The sequence below is a fragment of the Psammomys obesus genome, unplaced genomic scaffold (assembly GCF_907164565.1).
Source record: "Psammomys obesus unplaced genomic scaffold, mPsaObe1.curated_primary_1811, whole genome shotgun sequence".
Taxonomy (NCBI): Eukaryota; Metazoa; Chordata; class Mammalia; order Rodentia; family Muridae; genus Psammomys; species Psammomys obesus.
The window spans coordinates 3742059-3764174 of NW_026585685.1; the positions used below are offsets into that span (position 1 = coordinate 3742059).

Consider the following 22116-nt stretch of genomic DNA (forward strand, 5'->3'; position numbering starts at 1 on the left):
AGTAAATTTTCATTTTCTCGTGTATTTTAGAAATGAAATTATAGCTTTATTTACAAAAATACTTATCAGCTTATCTAGCCTGTTTCATTGTCCTTTTAAAAATACCTTTATATATGTTAACTACCTTTATTTAATATTTCACAATATATATGCATAAATAATATATATTATTATATATATTTGAGACAGGGTTTTTTTTTTTTTCTCTGTGTAGCCCTGGATATCCTGGAACTTGCTTTTGTAGACCAGGCTAGCCTCGAACTGACAGAGGTCCTCCTGCTTCTGTCTCCTGAGTGTGGGGATTAAAGGAGTACACCACCCAGCATAAATTATATGTCATAAATTATATCTCTTAAATATATCTAACAGAAGCATTTATATAAATCTTATAACAACCCAGTAAAATCTAAAGAATAGGTATTATTACTTCTATTTTAAGAGATGAGGAAACTAAAGGTCAGATAGGTAAAGCATGTACAAAATAACTAAAGTAGTGGACTGAGAAAAGAGGAGTGTAACGTAAATATCAAGCAAACTATCTAAAAATATTTATAATTTGAATTTTCTTCTGGAAACTTTTAACTGGTAAAATGAAATCCAATCACTTAAAATAGAAATATATCAGACATTCAATTTCATGCCTAATTACCGATATTTTAAAAATTTTTTCTTACTATTTTTAATTACATGTACCTGTGTGTCTTTGTGTGGGAATTCAGAGGGCAATGTCAGATCCCCCCCACAGATAGAGTTATAAACAATGTGAGCGTCTCAGCTGTTAAGCTGTAGAACTAGGGTCCTCTGTAACAGCATTACTTACTCTTAAATGCTGAGCCATCTCTCCAGTCCCCTTATCACTAATATTTTCTACATTAACTGGACAAATTATTCTTTAAATTCTTTGTTCATCTCTCTCACTTTCTCTCATGTGTGGTCATGTATGCATGTGTGCATGCCCATGCATGTCTGTGCTGTACATGTGAGATAAGACCTCTCACTGAACTTGAAGCTTATCAATTTGGTTAGGCTGACTAGCAAATGAGCTCCATAGATATGTCGTCTCTACCCTCCCAATGCTGGGATTTCAGACATTGTGCCATTGTGCTCAGCTTTTTATGTGAGTGTTAGGAATCTGAATTTGTATTTGCATGGTAAGCACTTTACCAATTCTTCCATCTCCCAAGTCCCCATACTTAAACTGCAGTTAACTAAAATAACATACAGAACCTTAAATGAGTCTGATCCATTATAAGCCCTCAAAGTCAGTTTTTTTTTAAAACAATTCTAACAGCCTTACAGCTTTCTAAAAGATACATATAACAATTCTCAAGTCAGAACTCTTCACTATCCTTAAATTCCTAAATACAAGCTACTGAGGTTTTATATTTTATATTACTTAGCCCCATCTCTCCATTCTTCTCTATATCCATCTCAACTTTACCCATTTTCCCTAACCTCCCTTTACCACCCTAACCTCCATCTCTCAGCCACGATAAATTTTGTTTAAATCTGTCATAGTCTTTCAAAATTTCATGTTTCCCAAATAACTTGTGGCTTTTTTGAATTTTCAATATTCTTCTGCATGTTAAACTTTACCTTCTACTAATTTCTGTTAACATAAGTCAACTAAATGTTTCTTCTTCTATAAGCATGCCCAGATTTAGTCTTGATTAAATGCCTTTTCTGTGTGCTCCAGCAGTATACTACTGTGTAGAGGACCAGTTATAGTTTTGCCAGTGCCCTTCCCTCAAGAGACTCCTTTACTATAAATTCTATTGCAATTATGTTCAAATTATTTATAAGTCAAAATGACTGGCTTAGAAATAAGTAAATAAGCTGAACAAGGCCAGAGTCTTCAGTTTTTTTTTTTCAGTGCTTTTAAGAGAATTTTTAGTAGTTTTCCAAATGATTCTAGTCTTTCATCTCTCCTCATTCCATCCTCAAGTATTAAAATGTTTTACCTTCCCGATAAAAACTTTAGACCACTTCTGCTCACGAAAGTAAATGATTATCTAAACTCAGCACCTAGAACTACCTGGAAAATAGTTGGTGTTAGCTAATACTGATTGAAGGAGCCTTCATAATCAAACATGATATTTCAACTTTGGCATAACTTTTCTCACTCACCCTACATACACTATACTGTATAATCATTTGACATACTTTATACTCTCATAGTTTTGAGATTTGTAATCTCGATTTACTGAAACTATATTCAAGAAACAACACAAACCTTTAGTATATTTAATATTATCACAGCATGAACCTTTAAGTTATCCTAGAAATGTAAGTCAAAATTAAGTACTGAAATCTGGGGCTAGAGAGATTGTTTAGTAGTTAAGGAACCCTAGCTGCTCTTCCAAAGAACCTGGATTCATTTCCCAGGCCATATTGACATCTCACAAACATCTGTAACTTTAGTTCTGGGGGATCTTTGGCCTACATGGGCACTAAGCATGCACAAGGTGCACAGATAATTCACTCAGGCAAAAACCCATGAACATAAAATAGAAAAAAACTTCAATGAAGATTTTAAAAAAATTCTTAGAGTTATGACTATTTCATACAAATATATATCATAAGTAAAAACAACCCAACTTAGTCCCTATCATTTAAGGACTTTATGTGTCTTACTTGTATGTATATTACCACATGTGTTCAGTGTCCACAGAATCCAGAAGAAAATATTGGATCTCACGGAACTAGAATTTCAGCCAGTTGTGAGTCATGTGGGTGCTGAGAACTGAACCAGGGGCTCTTTGACAAGAATAGCAAGTGCTTTTAATGAGAGAATTATCTCTTTATCCTTCCTTAATCGTTTTTTTTGTTTGTTTGTTTGTTTTGGTTTGGTTTTTGTTTTGTTTTGTTTTTTGTTTTTTTTTGGGGGGTTTTTTTTGAGACAAGGATTCTCTGTGTAGCCTTAGCTATCCTGGACTCACTTTGTAGACCAGGTTGGCCTTGAACTCATAGCCATCCACCTGCCTCTGCCTCTCTGAGTGCTGGGATTTAAGGTGTATGTAACCATGCTTAGCCTTAATCAATATTTAAAATGTTAAGACTTAGTACCTAGATAACCAGTTATTTATACAATAGTACTTGTCACTTTATTGTCTGTATTGCTTTTATGATTTAAATTTTTGAATTTAACCTATTATTAAATATAACATACATTTTCTTCACTCTTGTCCAATTTACATTTAATTTCATCTCCTCGCTGTAAGAACTCTTTTCTTAGTGATTCCAGTTCATCCCTAAAAGAAAACGCAAGAATAATATCAAAATCTAAACCATATTTTCATTTTATTTCCTAAGATTTTTTATTAATTTTATTGTTTATTAATTTTCTAAGTTTGGGTTCTCATTTTGATTGTTAACTTTTATGCATGGCTATTAATAGGCACATTTCCAGTCCCATATTTAAGTTACTATACCTATTTATCTTTAAATTATATGCATCCATCCTTGTCATCATTTTCCTATTTTTAAGAAAACAATAGAAATATTTCATTTTTATCTTTTCTTAGTCGTCATTCTAACATATATAAAAGTGTTAGGAAAACAAATTAGTAACATAAGTACAATTTATTTTAATGATATTTACATTTACATGTATCATTATAAATGCTCGGAGAATCTCCAGAAACATAAGAACAGTGATGCTTTGGGTGAGGGAAACTAGACAGCAGAAAAGCAAAAGGCAAAAGAAAGATGTTGTTCTTGATCAAGGAACTCTTTTGTCCCTTGGAATTTTATATTATATTCATGTATTACTCTTTTTAAAATACGTTCATTAAAATCTTATATATTACAGATAAAAATACTGGTGATTTTTCTCAGCAGACACTTGAAGAAATCTTTCCTTTTACCTTTAAAAAAATGTTATTTATGTATATGAGCAATCTATCTGCGTGTATGCCTCCATGACAGAACAAAACATCAGAGAGAAGAGGGCAAAAATCACACTGTAGATGGTTGTGAGCTACCATGTGGTTGCTGGATGTTGAACTCAGGACCTCTGGATGAGTAGCCAGTGCTCTTAACTACCGAGCCACCTCTCCAGCCTGAATATATTTTTCTAATTGTAGTTTTCCTTTGTATTACTATTACATTGGTCAGTTTTTGACCTTTCAAAAACTGAATCCAGGATATAATTTATCTGAAATTTTTCTTAAAATCTTTCACATATATTTATTACTTTGCTTACTTATCGAAAAAGACTGAGAAAGAGAATGTATACTTTCAATAGCACATCTATGGAGGTCGGAGGACAATTTCTATAGGTCAGTCTTTCCTTCCACCATGTGGATTCCAGGGATTCAACACAAAACATTTGGCTTGGCGATGAGCACCTTTACCACTGAACTATCTCACCAATGTGAGAAATGAGTACAAATTTACAATCAATATGTTCACTGTCCATAAATTTATACTCAAAGGTCCGTAAGTCCATACTAAAAGTAGATATTCAGGGCATGTTACTCAGATAATCTGAATATCATTTTAAAAGTAACTCTCTTGAGCTAAGGAGATAGGTCAGGATAATGTGCTTCCCTTGTAAACATAAGGACCTGAGCTTTATCCCCATAAACAACATGAAAAAGTAGGGACTGTTGGGCTTACTTGTAATGCCAGTGCTGGAGAAGAGAAAAGGGCAGAACCCTTTAAGGACTGCTTGCTGGCCAGCCTAACTTACATGGTGACTTGATGTCACTAGTCTGGAAAGAGTACACAGTACTTGAAGAAGACATGGAAGGTTGTTCTCTGGCCTCCACACACACACACACACACACACACACACATAGTATATACACACAAAGACTCCTGTTGCAGATGTGCTATCACACACCAGCCCTTGGGAGTTTGAAGCAGGAAGATCAGTTAAAGGTCATCCTGGGCTACATACTTAAGACCTTCTCTCAAAAACTAAGTGAATGAATTTAATTTTTTTTAAATCATAGGAAAAAAAAAAACCAACTTCTCTTTAAAGTTTGATTTCATATTTTAACCAAAAGAAGTACAATGGTTTAAGCACAGATATCTGACCTGTAAGTAACAGCTGTTTTTGAAGAAGAAAGTTGAGCAAAAAGGACAAAATCAATCATAATCACTGATTTCTTAATCACTGACTGTATCAAACACTGTAGCCAACTCTACTCATAGTACCTCATATAATCTACAAACATTTTTTTTTTTTTAGAGACAGAGTTTCTCTGTGTAGCCTTGGCTATCCTCAAATTCAGATATCCAACTGCCTCTGCTTCCCTTAGTGCTGAAATTACAGGCATGTGCCACCACATGTGACACGATGCCCAGATTCTAAACAATTCTATGAAAAGCTGTATTAGGTCTAAAGATTTCAAATAATTTAAAATATTAAGTTTTCAAGAGCACATTCTTTAACCAAATATAAGAAACAAAAATTCAAACCAAACATAAGAAACAAAAATTCAATGTAAATATAAACAAAAAAAAAACACAGTATTTGCAACTCACCCAAGTTAAAAAAAAAAAAAAACTTAAAACACACACAGAGACTTAGAAAATAACAGTCAAACTGCATATCAATCCAGGCATGGATTTCATGCCTACAACCCCAGAACTGGAAGGCAGAAACAAAGAAAGTTCAAGTCCAACCTGGTCCACATATGCCCCTCCCATAGGACCTATAAACTATCTAGCTATGGATTCTTGGTCTTGGTAATGGTGCCAGACAGGAGTTCTATCTTGTGGAGAAGTCCTTAAATCCAATCAAAATATGGTTGATTATTCCCATAACATTCATGTCACTATTATAACCAGTGGGTATATGAAACCAAGCCAGTCATTACATAGCTCACAGAGTTCAGAGATATGTAAGACTGTTGACACATTTTCTCTTCCTGTATGTACACAGCACCTTCCAACACTATAAAATCTAGACAAAAGGGCAAAAGCTTCCAGTTTTACCAGCTTGATTTCTCCATGTTCTATAACTCAAGTATGTGGTATTCTCAGCAAATAGGACCTTACCATCAAGTTCTAGGCGCCAACCAAGAGCAAAGGCAATAGCCTATAATGTATGGAGGTCTATAGAATCATACTGGCCAACATCTCCAAAAGAACCTATTCCTGGCTGTAGCCTTTTATTTGTTAGCCTATGGCATTACCCCCACCCCCACCCCGAGTTATAAGGTAACTCTTTTATTTTTAATTAATTTTTTATTTGGATTTTTGAGATAGGGTTAGGGTTTTTCTGTGTAGTTTTGGCTCTTCTGGACTCACTTTGTAGAACAGGCTGGCCTTGAACTCATAGGGATCCACCTGCCTCTGCCTCTGCCTCCCCGAGTGCTGAGATTACAGGTGTGCCCAATGGCACCTGCCTAAACTCTTTTTATGTGTATCTATTTTAGGAAGTTTCTATAGTAGGTTTCCATATTACTTGATTAAAGGTCTTTAGTGTTAGATACCCTTCCTCTTACTCCCTTCTTTACCCAACCCTCCCATCTGTATCCTACTTAACCCCTTCTGTCACATTATTCCTTTTTCTCTCTTTTATCACTTCATTCTATCTCCCTTCCCCCAGAAATGCTCCCACACATGGCTCCTTACTAGTTTCCTAACTACTATGGACATTCTAAAAGAACCACACACATCTAAATATTCAAAGCTAATAGCCACATGTGTGAGAAAGCATGTTATTATTTGTCTTTCTGAACATAGTTCACATCACTCAGGATTTTTTTGTTTCCAGATCCATTCACTTGCCTGTGAATTTCAGTTTCCTCTTTTCTTAACAGCTGAATAATATTCCATTATATAAATATATATTTTCATTATCCACTCCTCAGATTATTTTCCCATCACTATTATTCTGCCAAACAGACTATTAAACTGACTTCTACTGACTTAACCAGACTCATAGTTAAGTGCAACTTTCAACCCCATTAGAAAAGCTTCTCTTTGAAGAAGATGGCAGTTAACACACAGACCCCCATAACTGGTCAATCTGTAGAGCATAAGAGACTGCAGAGTGTTCAGCCCTAAATGGGACATCTGTATCATACACCCTCTTCCCAAGGCTCACAGGTCATTGTAGAAGCCAGACAGGTGGATGACTACAGGGAAATAGACTCAACAGGGCAACTACATATATGAACTCAGAGTGGTTGATAGCATGCATAAGACCTATACAACCTCAAGCAGAACAAAATCCCAGCATGGAGAGGAGAGGTAGGCAAAAAGTCCCACCCCTAGTTTAGGAGCTATTGACAACTGACAGATGCTGTGAGAGGACAGTACATTTTCTTTAAGAGTATCACCTCTTAATGTGGTTGACCACATTCCAGGTTTTCACCCAATATAAGTATCTGGGCATCACAAATTGGAATGGATGAGTTTAAAGAAAAACAAAAGAGGACATGAAGTTCAGTAGGTAAGGAGATGGGGGTGGTTCTAGTACTACTTAGGGGAAGAAGGTGAATATGGTCAAAACATTATATACAATTTTCAAATAATTACTAAAAATAATGCAAATGCCATATGAAAATAATAAAAATACCATGTCATAAATTCACAGATGTGGGTGCTAGTAATCTGATGGACTGAAATGTTTGTATTTTTTTTTTAGAAGAAATGGAAAAGCAAAATAGCAGTATACAAATTTTGAAAGAACAATAAAAAAACAGGAACAGTATGTGAATTCAAGGAAGCAATATTTTTAAGTATAAAAGCAATGGTATAAATTCGCAAAGGGAAAAATAAAAAATTTTAAAATGTCTATAAACAAAAAATTAAAGAGAACAAGCTATAGAAATTCTATAAATAAAATGGATAAAGAATTGCTATTTTAATGCTTATGTCAAAAGTAAATGATAAAGCCCTTAAAAGATTAAAGAGTATGTTGTCACTTGAGTTTTTCATCTTGGCCATTCTGATGGGTGTAAGGTGAAATCTCAGGGTCGTTTTGATTTGCATTTCCCTAATGGCTAATGACGTTGAGCATTTCTTTAAGTGTTTCTCTGCCATTCTATATTCCTCTACAGAGAGTTCTCTGTTTAGCTCTGTTCCCCATTTTTTAAGTGGATTACTTGGTTTGCTGCTTTTCAGCTTCTTTAGTTCTTTATATATACTGGATATTAGCCCTCTGTCAGATAAAGGATTGGTGAAGATTCTTTCCCACTCTGTAGGCAGTCGTTTGTTTTGCTGACAGTGTCCTTTGCTTTACAGAAACTTCTCAGTTTCGTGAGGTCCCATTTATTGATTGTTGCTCTTAGAGCCTGTGCTGTTGGTGTTCTGTTCAGGAAGTTGTCTCCTGTGCCAATGAGTTCTAGAGTTTTCCCCATTTTTTCTTCTAACCGATTTAATGTGTCTGGTGGAGAAAGGGGAACCCTCCTCCACTGGTGGTGGAAATGTAAACTTGTACAACCACTCTGGAAAGCAATCTGGAGCTTTCTCAGACAACTAGGAATAGCGCTTCCTCAAGAGCCAGCCATACCACTCCTAGACATATATCCAAAAGAGGCTCAAGCACGCAACAAGGACATTTGCTCCATGTTTGTAGCAGCTTTATTTGTAACAGCCAGAAGCTGGAAACAGCCCAGATGCCCCTCAACTCAAGAATGGATGCAGAAATTGTGGTTCATCTACACAATGGAGTATTACTCAGCAATGAAAAATAAGGAAATCATGAAATTTGCAGGTAAATGGTGGGAGCTGGAAAGGATCATCCTGAGTGAGCTGTCCCAGAAGCAAAAAGACATACATGGTACATACTCACTCATATAGACATATAACACAGGATAAACCTACTAAAATCTGTACATCTAAAGAAACTAATCAAGAGAGAGGACCTTGACTAAAACACTCAATCCCCATCCTGAAAGGCAAAGAGGATGGACATCAGAAGAAGAAGAAAACAGGAAACAACCTAGGAACCTCCCACAGAGGGCCTCTGAAAGGCTCTGTCCTGCAGACTGTCAGAGCAGATGCTGAGACTTATGGCCAACTGTTGGGCAGAGTGCATGGAATCTTATGAAAGAAGTGGGAAATAGTAAGATCTGGAGAGGACAGGAACTCCACAAGGAGAGCAACAGAACCAGAAAATTTGAACACAAGGGTCTTCCCAGAGACTCATACTCCAACCAAGTACCAGGCATGGAGATAACCTAGAACCCCTGCACAGATGTAGCCCATGGCAGTTCAGTATCCAAGTGGGTTACATAGTAATGGGAAGAGGGACTGCCTCTGACATAATCTGATTGTCCTGCTTGTTGATCACTTCGCCCTGAGGGGGGAGCAGCCTTACCAGGCCACAGAGGAGGACAATGCAGCCACTCCTGATTTGATCTGATAGACTAAGATCAGAAGGAAGGAGTGGAGGACCTCCCCTATCAGTGGACTTGGGGAGGGGCATGCGTGAAGAAGGGGGAGGGAGGATGGGACCGGGAGGGGAGGATGGAGGGGTTTATGGGGGGATACAAAGTGAATAAAGTATAATTAATAAAATAAAATAAAATTTTAAAAAAAGATTAAAGAGTATAGATACTTGCAAAAAATTTTACAAAGAAAAAATCTTATAGCAAATTGTGAAAATTTTCAAAGTTTATACAAAAGGTGTAACTTCAAATATGAAAAATTGTGAGCTATTTATGTTTTATATTATCAATAAATTAGTGATACCATATAACAATTCAAACATTTTGAAACCAGAGTTTTTACATGACTGTGATTGAATTTCACAATTTACAACTAATAAACCAGTTAATTACCAAGTCACTGCAGTCATTATTTCTATGGTTTTAATAAATTTAAACTAAAAGCCATTCTCTCAAATTTAAAATAAAAGAAAAATACGTTTATGCCTTGTTTACGTCAGTATTGTTTGTAATACTGAAAAACTGGAAAATGTAAATACCCAAAATAAAAAATTACTGTTATTATACAAATAAATTATTGTGAAAAACACTAAGAAACATAATGTTTAAAATACTAAATGGAAAATTATTCATTTAAATAAGATTATAAAAACTAAATATATTATTTAAAACAAAGTAAACAAATATTCTAATATTATATAATAGTTGATGCTCTTATATTTTTATTCTAAGTTTTCTAGACGTAGTTAGCATAATTTTTTAAGCTTTAAATAACTAGGTTTATTATGCTTTAAAATATTCTTGACACAATTTTACTGTTTCAATACTAAACATAAAATAATTTTGTTTTTAATTACTTAGCTATAAAATTATAATTTCAGTTTGAGGCAGGATTTTAAAACATTAACTTATACTTAATATTATTACTTTATATAATATTCAACAAAAGAAAAGAAATTCTAAAATCTTTTTGAGATAAAGATAAACTCATTACTCTTGCCTTAAATGAAATTCTTTTTCTTCCAAATTTTCTATTTGTTTCAGCATCCTTTCTTCCTGCTTTTTGCTATTCTAGGAAGACAATCAGGAATGCTTATGTTAATCATTTTGCTTCAACAAAAATATAGCTGAACATAATAGCTAAAACCTTCATCTGTTAGCATAAATTTTATTGTTATACAAAAAAGCAGGAACATGAGGGTCGTGGTTATATTTTGGTCAACTTGACACAAGTTAGAGTATCTGGGAAGAAAGAACCTCAAAAAAAAAAAAAAAAAAAAAACTGCTTCCATAAGAATGACCTATAGCTGGGCCATGGTGGCACATGCCTTTAAGCCCAACACTAGGGAGGCAGATGATGCAGGCGGATCTCTGTGAGATTGAGGCCAGGCTGGTCTACACAGTGTGTTCCAGGACAGCCAAGGCTACACAGAGAAACCCTGTCTCCAAAAACAAACAAAAAAATGAGCTGTAAGCAAGTCTGTGAGACATTTCTCACTGATGATTAATGTGAGAGAGCCACTGATGGCAATGACACCACTGGGCAGGTGTCCTGGATTTTATGGCCTCTGTTTTAGCTCCTCAAAGCCTGCCTTTAGTTCCTGCCAAGACTTCCCTTCATGATGGACTATGCTTGAGATATGTAACCCAAATATTCTCTTTTCCCCAGCCCAAGTTGTTTTCATAATGTTCTATCACAGCAATAGAATGCAAACTAATATAGTGAGCTATTTAATTTGTATAATTCTGCTTTATAGACTTGTATTAGTAACAATCCTAATAATATATAAAAGATAATAAAATATATTTAATTTCCTAGAGGTACTTTGAGGCCTGTATACTTTATTCATAATGTTTCATTAATCACTAATTATGAAACACATAATTCCACTCACAAGGACAAAAATCAATGTTGTTATCAGAAGTGAATTCATGAACTCCAATAATACTTTATTCCATTATCAACAAATATGACATACTATTTTGCTTAAGATATTTGAACACTTACTATTTTTATATTAATTCTTGAAGAAGAATCACAAAATTATTCATTATTATATCTTCCATAGAAACCTATTATTGGTAACACTTAAAAGTCCATATATTAGTAGTTTATTTTCTGTTGTCCATTATCACCATATCAAAGAATATACAGCTTTCCTCAAAAAAAAGAATCAGCTTTAAAATAATGACACTTTTAAAGTTCAACGGGTACTCAAGAGATAATTTTTAAAGTTCTTGTAATTCTGAAGGTAAGAAAACAAAGTCACTGATAACTTTGCCAACTTACAATGATATCTTCTTGATGTTTCCTGAGTTCTAGAGCCATATCACTTGTTTTTTGTGCCAATTTTTGGTTCTCAAGGGAAAGCGTATTGCAATTTGCAGTTAATTCAGTATTCTCAAGTCTATTAAAAAAAAAAACGTGTCATACAGGAACAGTTAAATATGAAATGATATATAAAATTAATTCAAAATAACTTCAGGGAAAGAAAAAGGCAGGATATAAATAATATTGGCTATTAATTCTTAAAGCAAAGTTATAGTTTCATGCTGCTTCATTACATTATTTGTTCAAATATATATAAATTGTTTCCATATAAACATTTAATTATGTCACACATTCTATTTCTTTGTATATTCCCTACACTCTTATTCTTTCTTCTAAAAAATATGAAGGCTATATTATTTTCTTCATATAATTGTTCTACCTCTAATATTCTATTTCAAACTTCTGAAAATTTAATTAGAACAGTCCTTGAAGCAGGAATTATTTGTAATTAAAATGTAATTATTCTTACAAGGTCTCAAATGTTTCATACCGACTAAGAATGGCAGTTCAGTGTCCAAGTGGGTTACATAGTAATGGGAAGAGGGACTGCCTCTGACATAATCTGATTGGCCTGCTCGTTGATCACCTCCACCTGAGGGGGGAGCAGCCTTACCAGGCCACAGTAGAGGACAATGCAGCCATTTTTGATGAGAACTGATAGACTAAGATCAGAAAGGAGAGGAAAACCTCCCCTATCAGTGGACTTGGGGAGTGGCATGCATGCAGAAAGGGGAGGGAGGATGGGATCGGGAGGGGAGGAGGGAGGGGCTTATGGGGGGATACAAAATGAATAAAGTGTAATTAATAAAAAATTTTAAAAAAAAAGAAATTATTGTTACTACTAGGCGAAGTTGGTATCAATTTTAAATAAAGGCAGTGTAGTGTAGCATCACTAAGTGGTTTTAGGAGCATCTACTGCAACTTCCTACTTAATAATATTGGAAATTCAGTAGAAGAAATAAAGCTTTTTTTCCCCCTAAGCAATGAGAGATTAAAGAGCAAATACACCAAGGATAATATAAATTAATAGTAAAATTAATTTTTAATTAATTTTTTAATTAAATTTTTTTATTTTTTTAAATTTTTTAATTAAAAATTTTTTAAATAAATGAATGTTTTCACAGTCTCCTGAAAAAAAAAAAAACACTGTTGAAAGAATATCAGAAGAAGGGAATAGAGCTATAAGGAAACGGTGAGGCTTTAGGTTTGCCTCAGACTCATGATATAGCCTAAGCTGGCCTCACACAACAGTCCTCCCTTCTTCAGCTGCCCAAATGTTAAGATTCTAGACATGAGGCATTATACCTAACATTTCAATGACCATTTTAATTTAGACATGAGAAGCAATCAAAAGAGAAAAATAGTGTTTATCACCAACATGTACTTAAATTTGCTCAATTCTCCATGATAAATCATTATTCTCAAACTAAACCTGCTAAATAAGTGAAATCATTCCATTGGATACTTTATTTGGATAATATTAGAAATAAATTTATATGCTGAAATTTTATCAACACAAGCTTGTGAATAAAAAAACAGAACCACAAAAATTATGGTAAACTAAATGCCTTCCCAAAATTAATTTACACTCTTTGTATATACAAATTCCACTTTCACAGACTTATCCATCTAGAGATTAAAACTACTCAGGAAAATATGTCTGGATTGAGAATATAAACTTCTTCCTTGCCATTATTTTCTGAATACAATAAAACAAACATTTACATAGCATTACATTATATTCAGTACTATAATAGTGTAGAAGCGAGTTAAAGCTTACTTATAAGATGATATACATAGTTTATTTGTAAATACTGTGCTATTTGCACTTGGACTTGAATATCTACAGATTTGTGTATCTTCAGGGTTTCTGGAACCAACACTCATAAACAGCAAGAGGTAACTATAGATATGAAGTGACTTAACTTTATGTATTCTTTTATATAAATGATATAAACTTCTTTTAGCAATGAAATAGGTAAATTATTTCTTTTCTGATAAAAAGATCTCTACAAAGCCAAGTCCTTCAATTCATAATTCTCCTGCTTCAGCTTCCAGAGTGCTGACAATACAATTGTAAACCACCATGCCCAGCTTAAGTTAGGAATAAAACTCAATTTCAAATCCATTTATATGAATAAATAGTAAACATTATTTACTTTTACTATAGAGCTTAGCAATTAAACTGTATAGATATGTAAAAAACATACTTCTCCTTTTCAAGCTCAGTTTTTAGTTCTTCAACCTGTTTCAAATAATCCTGTTCACTTGTTTTAGTGTCAGTTAATTGTTCTTCCAAATCATGGACCTCTTTCTGTAAAATAAATGTATACATTAAGACAGATGTTCTACCAGGTTTTTTTGTTTTTTTTTTTCATATCAAAGATATAGTTAGGCTAGGCAAGGTAGCACAATCCAAGCACTGGGAAGGCAGAGACAGGAAGGTCTCTGTAAGTTCAAGGCCAGTCTGGTCTAGATAGTAACTTCCAGGAAAGACAAAGCTACAGAGTAAGACCCTTTCTCAGAAAATAAAATAAAAAGAAGATATGGTTGCTCTAAGTAATTAAATGATACATTTTAGGAAAATTTGTCAGGATATTAAAAAAAAATTTTTTTTGAGACAGAGTTTCATTCAGCCCAGGCTGGTCTCAAACTCATTATATAAATGAGGCTGACTTTGAAGTCTTGATTTTCCTGTGTTTCCCTCCATAGTACTAGGGTTATAGATAGATACACATACCATGTCCAGCTAAATATTTTAAATTTAAGTAGACAATGTGATAATCATTTTAATTTCTTAATTAGCCATGACAAATTAAATACAAGTAAATTCTATTTTGATATCCGGAAGCTCAGACGGAAAAGTTAAATTTACACATAATTTTTAGCATTTTATTCTACCAAATAATTAATTCCAATTAAAATTATTAGTTTAAAAAATTAATTAATTTTGCTCATTGTTAGTTTATGTTTCTGTTTGTTTCTTTTCCTAAGAAAAGACAGAATTTCATTCCTAAGATTCCTAAGACAAAATCTCATCATATAGCCCTGGCAAGCCTGGAACCCTCTATTCAGGCCAGGTTAGCCTCAAACTCACAGAGATCTGCCTGCCTCTGCCTAGGAGTATTAGGATTAAAGGAGTATGCTAACACCAAATCTGGCCTAAAATTTTATATTAGTAAGGGAAAATATATCAGTGAGGTCAGGAAGTATCTTATAGACTAAGATGTTCTTACTATTATAAAAAAGCAGCTCTAAATCTTTTACAGGTCTACAAATATATTTTAAATTTAAAGGTAACTTTTAAATATAAGCACAATAAGAATATCTTAAGAATTCATCTTAATAAGGGCTAAAATTTAAATATATCAAGAAATACTAAAAGACATCAAGAATAGAATTATTATAAGCCATAACATTATTCTTAAGCTGTATTCTTAATGTTAACCTTTCTCTCCCACATTAAAATATGAATGTTACCTAAGCATATTTTAAATCAATAATTAGGATATTAAATATAACAAGAACACATATTTTTAAAAAGAATTTTATGAAGAAATCTCTCTGAAAGCAAACAGCTATACTATAATCTATTTTATAAATCTATAGTCTCTTAACAAAACATTGTAAACAAGGGTATCCGTAACAAACCTCTTTGGTTTGCAAAAGGGAACTTAGTTCTTGTTCTTTCCCTTGTAATTCCTCAGCAAGCTTCTCAACTTGTTTCTTTTCATCTAAAAGTTTTTGATCTTCTGCCTAAAAACAGTAGGGGGGAAAAGCATGATTGTCAAATTACATATATACTGAAAAAAATTAAACTGTTCAAAGAAGTAATTAATATGAAGAACTACAATGTATTTCCATGGATAAAACTGTTTCAACAGAGAAAAACAGTCATTATTAAAAATCCAAAAACAAAATTTAACAAAAAAAAATTAATGTGCAGAGCCCTGGAACAAAATATATATATGTGGTTCTTTAAAAACTGAGATTTCTGTGGTAAAACAGAAATCATCTTCATGGGACAGGATAAATGAGAAAGGTGAGGATAACAAAATCGGGCTTTATTCCAACAAAGGAATAATTGTGAGAGCACTGGAAACCACAAAGGGTGGCTGAAAAACACAAGAACACAGAAAGAAGCAACAAACAGAAATGGGCAATGCAACGCTCCAGCCCTGAAAGAAGACAGAGAGGTTCATCCAAAAGGTAAGCCAGATGGCCCTAGAGAAAAGAGACTGACAGTTCAAACAGCACAAGTCCTCAATGCCTGTAAGACACAGATCCAGTTTTAAATCTGGTAGGACAATGAGTACTTGAAAATAGGTCCGTCTTACTTCTTATTTCATATTTGAGCTGAAGATATTTGAAATTCATCTCTATCAGATAGACTTTAGGTGTTTATTTGGGGGGATGTCTGTATTTGTTTTGTCCAATTATGCTTTCTTTTCACCTTTCTATTATGCTATAACTTTTTTTATTCCTCTTACATTTATCAACCTTTTCCATGTTTTTTCTTTACTGTGCCATTAGATTTTTAATACTTATTTTCCCCACCACTTCCTAACATTTTTCTCATTTTTCCTGTTATTTTATTTAATCTTTCTCCCTTTTCATTTTTCCTTTGTCCCCTTCCTTTAGTCCATGTATTTATTATTTTTATTGCTATCCTACTTATCTTTAACTTTATGGCTAACTCTATATTAATTTTTTGTTATTTTATGTTCTGTGGCCACTAGTAGTACTGTATTGGCTTATAATAATTTGGGGAAGGGGAATTGAGAGGGAGAGGGTATCTCTGTGTAAGAGCCACTCTGCCTCCTATGTGTGTGTGATACCACTGCCTGGCTTGGCCTTAATAAATTTGAAGTGTACTTCCTTATCTACTTTGGTTTGATATTACAATTGCCACAGCAGTTTGCTTACGCCATTCTCCAAGCAGTACTGAGCCTCAAAAGACTGCTCACTAAGAAGATCCCCAAATAAAGACAGAAGAAATATCTGTGTCAACAAATGTGGAAATGATAACACACAAACATAATAAAGAAAAATCAAGGCAATATAATACCTACAAGAGATCATAGCTAATCTATTACTAAATCCAAGTATATGAATTTGAACTAGCTGATAAAATGGTTCAGTAAGAAGTCATCTGCCACCAAGCCTGATGACCTGAGTTTGATCCCTAGCACTCACATGTCATCACACACAAACACACACACACACACACACAAAATCAATCAACCAATCAATTTTAAAATGGTTAAAATGCCAGAAAAAAGAACTCAGAAGTCTACTTGTAAAAGTAATTTAAGACTTCAAAGAGGATACAAACAGTATGGAAATAGAATAGTTTACAGCACCTATATGGAGGCTCACAAACCTGTAATTCCAATTAAAAGGAATCAGATACCTTCTCCTGGTCTCTGCAGGCACTAAGCTTGTATATGGTACACAAACATATATGCAAACATTCACACATAAAATAAAAATAAATATTTTTAAAAACTGAAGGAGAAACAACATTTATCATTATCAAACAATTTATTATTACTAAGCCATCTCTACAGAGGATACCAGGAGTATTTCAGAATAAAGAGAAGGATGAACCCACTCACTAAGGATAAATCAGTCTTGAATGGTGAGTGGAGATGGAAAAAGGAGAGGTGACAGAAGGTTTAACCAAAATGAATAGTCCATGAAAAATCTATATGGAAGCCTATAATCTTCCAACCTAAAAAAACCAGTTTTAATTAGAAGGGATAGAAAAATACAGGTTCCTGGGTGAAAAGACATCAATTGTCTCTCTCCCAGCACTGAGCCCTGCATACTAAAATACTGACTTACCTACCAAGATCTGTCTACAGGCACATGTAACACAACTGTTACACAGATAACCAACTTTCTGATTTGGTATAAGGCCTGCACCAAGAACAGATTTCATGCCTGGTGTGGTAAAACTGATGAAAAGCCCATGACTAAGGATATCATAGGCCCTAGTAGATGACTTACTACTGTTTTCTTTTCATTTTTATTTTGTTTCGTTTTTTTTTTTTTTTTTTTTTTTCTGAGACAGAGTTTTGCTACACCCACTCCAGCATCTGGTGTAGCATATCAATAGATAGTGCTACTCAGACTAAGAGATGTGAGTCTTTCGGGATTATGCTCTCTGGAGGTCCCTAGCAGACCCCCCCCCCCCGCCTGGCAAAGAGACGTGTTCTGTACATTGGTATTTTGCTTTTATGGATGTCTGTATGAAGGTGTCAGACCCCTTAAAATTGGGGTTACAGACAACTGTGAACTGACATGTGAGTGCTGAGAATTGAACCCAGGTCCTCTGGAAGAACAGCCAGTGTCCTTAACCACTGAGCCACCTCTCCAGCCCCAAGAGACGTGTTCTGAGATTTCTGTGCTTTTCGGTCGCGGTCTTGGGAATGGAACTTTGAGCTTTTTTATTTTTTTCTGTGGCTCCTGAAATAGCACAACTAATTTTACAAAGAAATTTATCATTAGTAAATTATTAAAGGCTTCAATAAGAATAAAATGTAAAAAGAATAAGCTTAAGAAAAGTAATAAATCAGATTCAGTATCAATAGGCATTATTAGAATAATAAAAAAACAATAGGCTCCTTCTTAGGAAAAAAACAGCATGAAAAGTACAGCTGGCTCAAGCTTGCCCCCCTTATTGTCTTGTTCCTAGGGAAGATCATAAATCTTTAACAGGACATATGGGAGGATGGTTGACAAAGGTGTGTTTAGACTTTGGCAGGCATCTGACTTAGTTCCTGACTTTCCTCTTCATTGGTTAGCAATAATGAAACTGTATTTGAGGTTTCTTTCCCTTTGTCTGCTTTGATCAAAAGTTTTTAGGCCAAGATTTTTTGTGGGCACTCCCCTATGTTAAAATGTAAACTTTGTATCCTTGGTAAAAGTCTACATGTTCTGGGAAGTATGCCAACTTTAAGGTGCCTTTTTGTGAAATCATTATAAAAATACTAGCTTGATTTCAGTAAAGTGCAGCAGTCAAAACCATCAAGGTGTCTGTCAATTCATCGCCGAAACCGCGTCCTCCTGTCCAGAGCCTTGTTCCCCACGGATGCTGGGAATCTGACTGGGCTGGTCTGTGGCAGAGTTTCTCTGTGTAGCTTTAGCTGTCCTGGAATCACTCTGTAGAGCAGGCTGGCCTGGAACTCACAGAGATCCATCTGCCTCTGCCTCCCCGAGTGCTGGGATTATAGGTGTACGTGCCACTGTGCTGAGAACTTACTATTGTTTTGTTGAATGTTCATGTTATCAAAATGCCTTCTACATTTTCTGTTTATACCCATTTTGTTGAAAATATGAGCTAAATAATTGGAATAAAAACAAATTTTAACTGTTAGTTCTCCACAAGAAGCATATTTAACTGGCAAAGATAAATTAATGGGAAAAAAAATATAAATTGACTTACTAAGCAAGTAAAAACTGAAAAAAAGGCAAAAGGAAGTATACTAGTATCTAAAAAAAGCACACTTCAAGCCAAAAAGTAGGTCATTACAAATTAATAAAGGTGACAATCAAACAAGAAGATATACTGATTGAAAATATGCAACAAACATTTGTGTGTCCAATTTCATAAAACAAAATCTACTGGACAAATGGATGCACAGACCAAGATACAGTAATAATGTAAGTGACTTCCACACTCAGTTCCATAAGTAGATATGTCATCTAGACCAAAAAAAAGCAGTAAGACTGCACAGATCAAATGTTAATATATATTTACAGAATATCCCATTCAATAGCTATTGAATATACATTCTCAGCAGTCCACAGAATCTTCTCTAAAATAGATAATTTTACAAATCCAATATTACCCTACTTCCAACACTTGATAAGGAGATGACAAAAAAGATACTACAGTCCAAATATTTAATAAGTGTAAGTTCAACACTTCAATAAAATACTGACAAATTAAATTCATACCACATCAAGGAGATCATGCACCATGATCAAGTTGGTTTCACTCCAGGATTGCAAGAATAGTTCAACATATGCCAATCAATAAATGTATAGCACATGAAAAGAATCAAGAGTAATAATCACATAATCATTCCAAAAGACACAGAAAAGGCCTTTGATAAAATTAAATATCTATTCATGATAGCATCCTTCAATAAATCAGGTATAGAAGGATAATGCCTCAGTGTACTAAAACTATATTTGACAAATCTATAGCCAATACACTAAAGTAAAAAAGTGACTGAAAACAATTTCAGGAAGATCAGAACAAGTATTGTCCACTGTTCACTGAATCTTTGTGGTATAGCATACTATTCATATTTGCTCTTATTTTTGTAAGTGTGCTAGCAAAATGTTTAAATATTATAAACATCACATACCAAGATAGTGAATAAAATTCTATAAAAATAGTTACATACAAAACTGAAGCTTTACTCAAAAGCAAATGTAAAATTTTTATATTTAGTAGAAAAATTAGTATGAAATATATATAGTTTGGAAATACAGGCCAATAATTTTTAAATTAATTTTAATAATTAAAAATAACTTTAAACATAATTTAATTAAAATAATTTAATTTTAAAAATTGGATATCATTAAAAAAGAATATATATCCCAGCACTCAGGGAGGCAGAGGCAGGCAGATCTCTGTAAGGGCAGCCTGGACTACAAAGTGAGTCCAGGACAGCCAAGGCTACACAGAGAAACACTGTCTAGAAAAACAAAAAACTAAAAGCCAAAAACCAAAACCACAACCAATAAAAAGAGTTCACATAGATATATAGACATATAAATATGTACACTTACCAATATTTTTTTCAATTCTTCAAGTTCTACTTCTTTGTTATTTTTAAATTTAATCATCTCTTCTAAAATAAACAAAATAAAATGTGTCAACAGCTGGATTAAAAAGTAGGAAAGAGAAAAAGTAACAACAAAAGAACTAACCCACATCTGGTACCATTATCAGGACAAAAACCTATGGCTAGACAGGCTATAAAGCCTACAAAGAAATTACTACTATTGTGCTCCTAAGTGAACATATATACCCTAAAAAGAGATAGCATAACACATCAAGAAAGCTTATAGAGTGCAAATCAACTCTGCAAAAATAATAATGGATAAATACTAAGTCATGTTTCTAGGTTAATTCATACCCAAAAGAACCCAAAGTTCATAAAGCAAAAGCAGCAATACATCTATATAAAATAATGTGGAATGAGGTGTGAACCTTTACTTTAAACTCATTACTACCTGAATATATCTGGCTTCTACTCTTTAAAGAACTGATCTTTTCTCAAACTAATTCTGGTCACTGTACTTTTAGTTTCAATATCCCACTTCTTCTGTTCCTTCATCTGCTTTAAAATTTACCAATTCTGAGCAGAAAAATCTATCTTCTAGCCCACCAATTTCTCCATATAAATATAGAAAGATACCTGATTGATCTCTGCCCTTTCAAGCTATCTGATTTCTCATATTATCTTTCAAATACCTGCTTATTAATTATAATTTAACTCCATGTAAAACTAAAAACTCTCTCCATGTTAATAAAATTATGGTATCATAAACAAAAAAAAAAAAGGCACTTTGCAATGTCATTTTCAGCCCTATTCTTTGGGTAGGTGGATCATATTTGATACTCTGAAACACTCACTCCCTACTGATTTTTAATTCCTTCAATTACCAAGGATTTGCATTATTCATATTTTGTCTCTAATTCTCACTTTTATTTCCACGCTTTTACAGCCTTCTTTCTTGCTACCAGAAAAAGTAGTGCTTTACAGGGCTTATCTTTACTTCTGCGAATTCAGTATTAACTTAAATTTTCTTTTCAGTACAACTTTCCCACTTTTTATTTTTTATGTTTTTTAAAGATTTATTTATTTATTTAAGTACATGAGTACTCTATTTGCGTATATGCCTGCATGACAGGAAGAGGGCATCAGATCCCATTGCAGATTGTTGCGAGCCACCACACAGCTGCTGGAAATTGAACTCGGGACCTCTGGACAAGCAGCCAATGCTCAATCACTGAGCCATCTCTCCAGCCCTTTTTTTATATTCCTACAGTCTCCAAATAATTTTCAGCTGTCATCTAAATTGTGTCTGAAATATTACTTTTACTCATTGTCAAGTTAATTATTTAATTATTTGAAATATAATAAAATTACTGAATGTTTCTCTGACTACTCTGATTTTTAAAAAAAAACTTGTAATAGCGTCCTACAGATCATTAAAATATGAAATGTCAATATAGAACTTAAAGAAGAAACATCACATGCAAAGCTTATTTAACCAGAAAGTTTCATTTTAGGTAAATATGCTTATATTTTTTAATTTGAGGACCTGTTGAAGACAATGATCTGAGTACGGCTCTACCCTCTTACCTTAATTCCATAAAATTAGGGAAAAAAAAGACAAGAAATA

General features: G+C 33.8%; 1 protein-coding gene across 1 annotated transcript in view; it reads right to left on the minus strand.

Annotated features, from left to right (window-relative positions):
- The window catches only part of Sycp1 (synaptonemal complex protein 1), a 93322-nt gene that overhangs the window by 40635 nt on the left and 30571 nt on the right, over positions 1 to 22116 (minus strand). Inside the window, exons 15-20 of the mRNA XM_055628333.1 lie at positions 20494 to 20555; positions 15337 to 15441; positions 13896 to 13999; positions 11644 to 11761; positions 10354 to 10424; positions 3170 to 3251 (exon numbers count right to left, since the gene is read on the minus strand). Coding sequence (XP_055484308.1) covers positions 3170 to 3251; positions 10354 to 10424; positions 11644 to 11761; positions 13896 to 13999; positions 15337 to 15441; positions 20494 to 20555 — 542 coding nt within the window. The remainder of the gene's footprint in view (positions 1 to 3169; positions 3252 to 10353; positions 10425 to 11643; positions 11762 to 13895; positions 14000 to 15336; positions 15442 to 20493; positions 20556 to 22116) is intronic.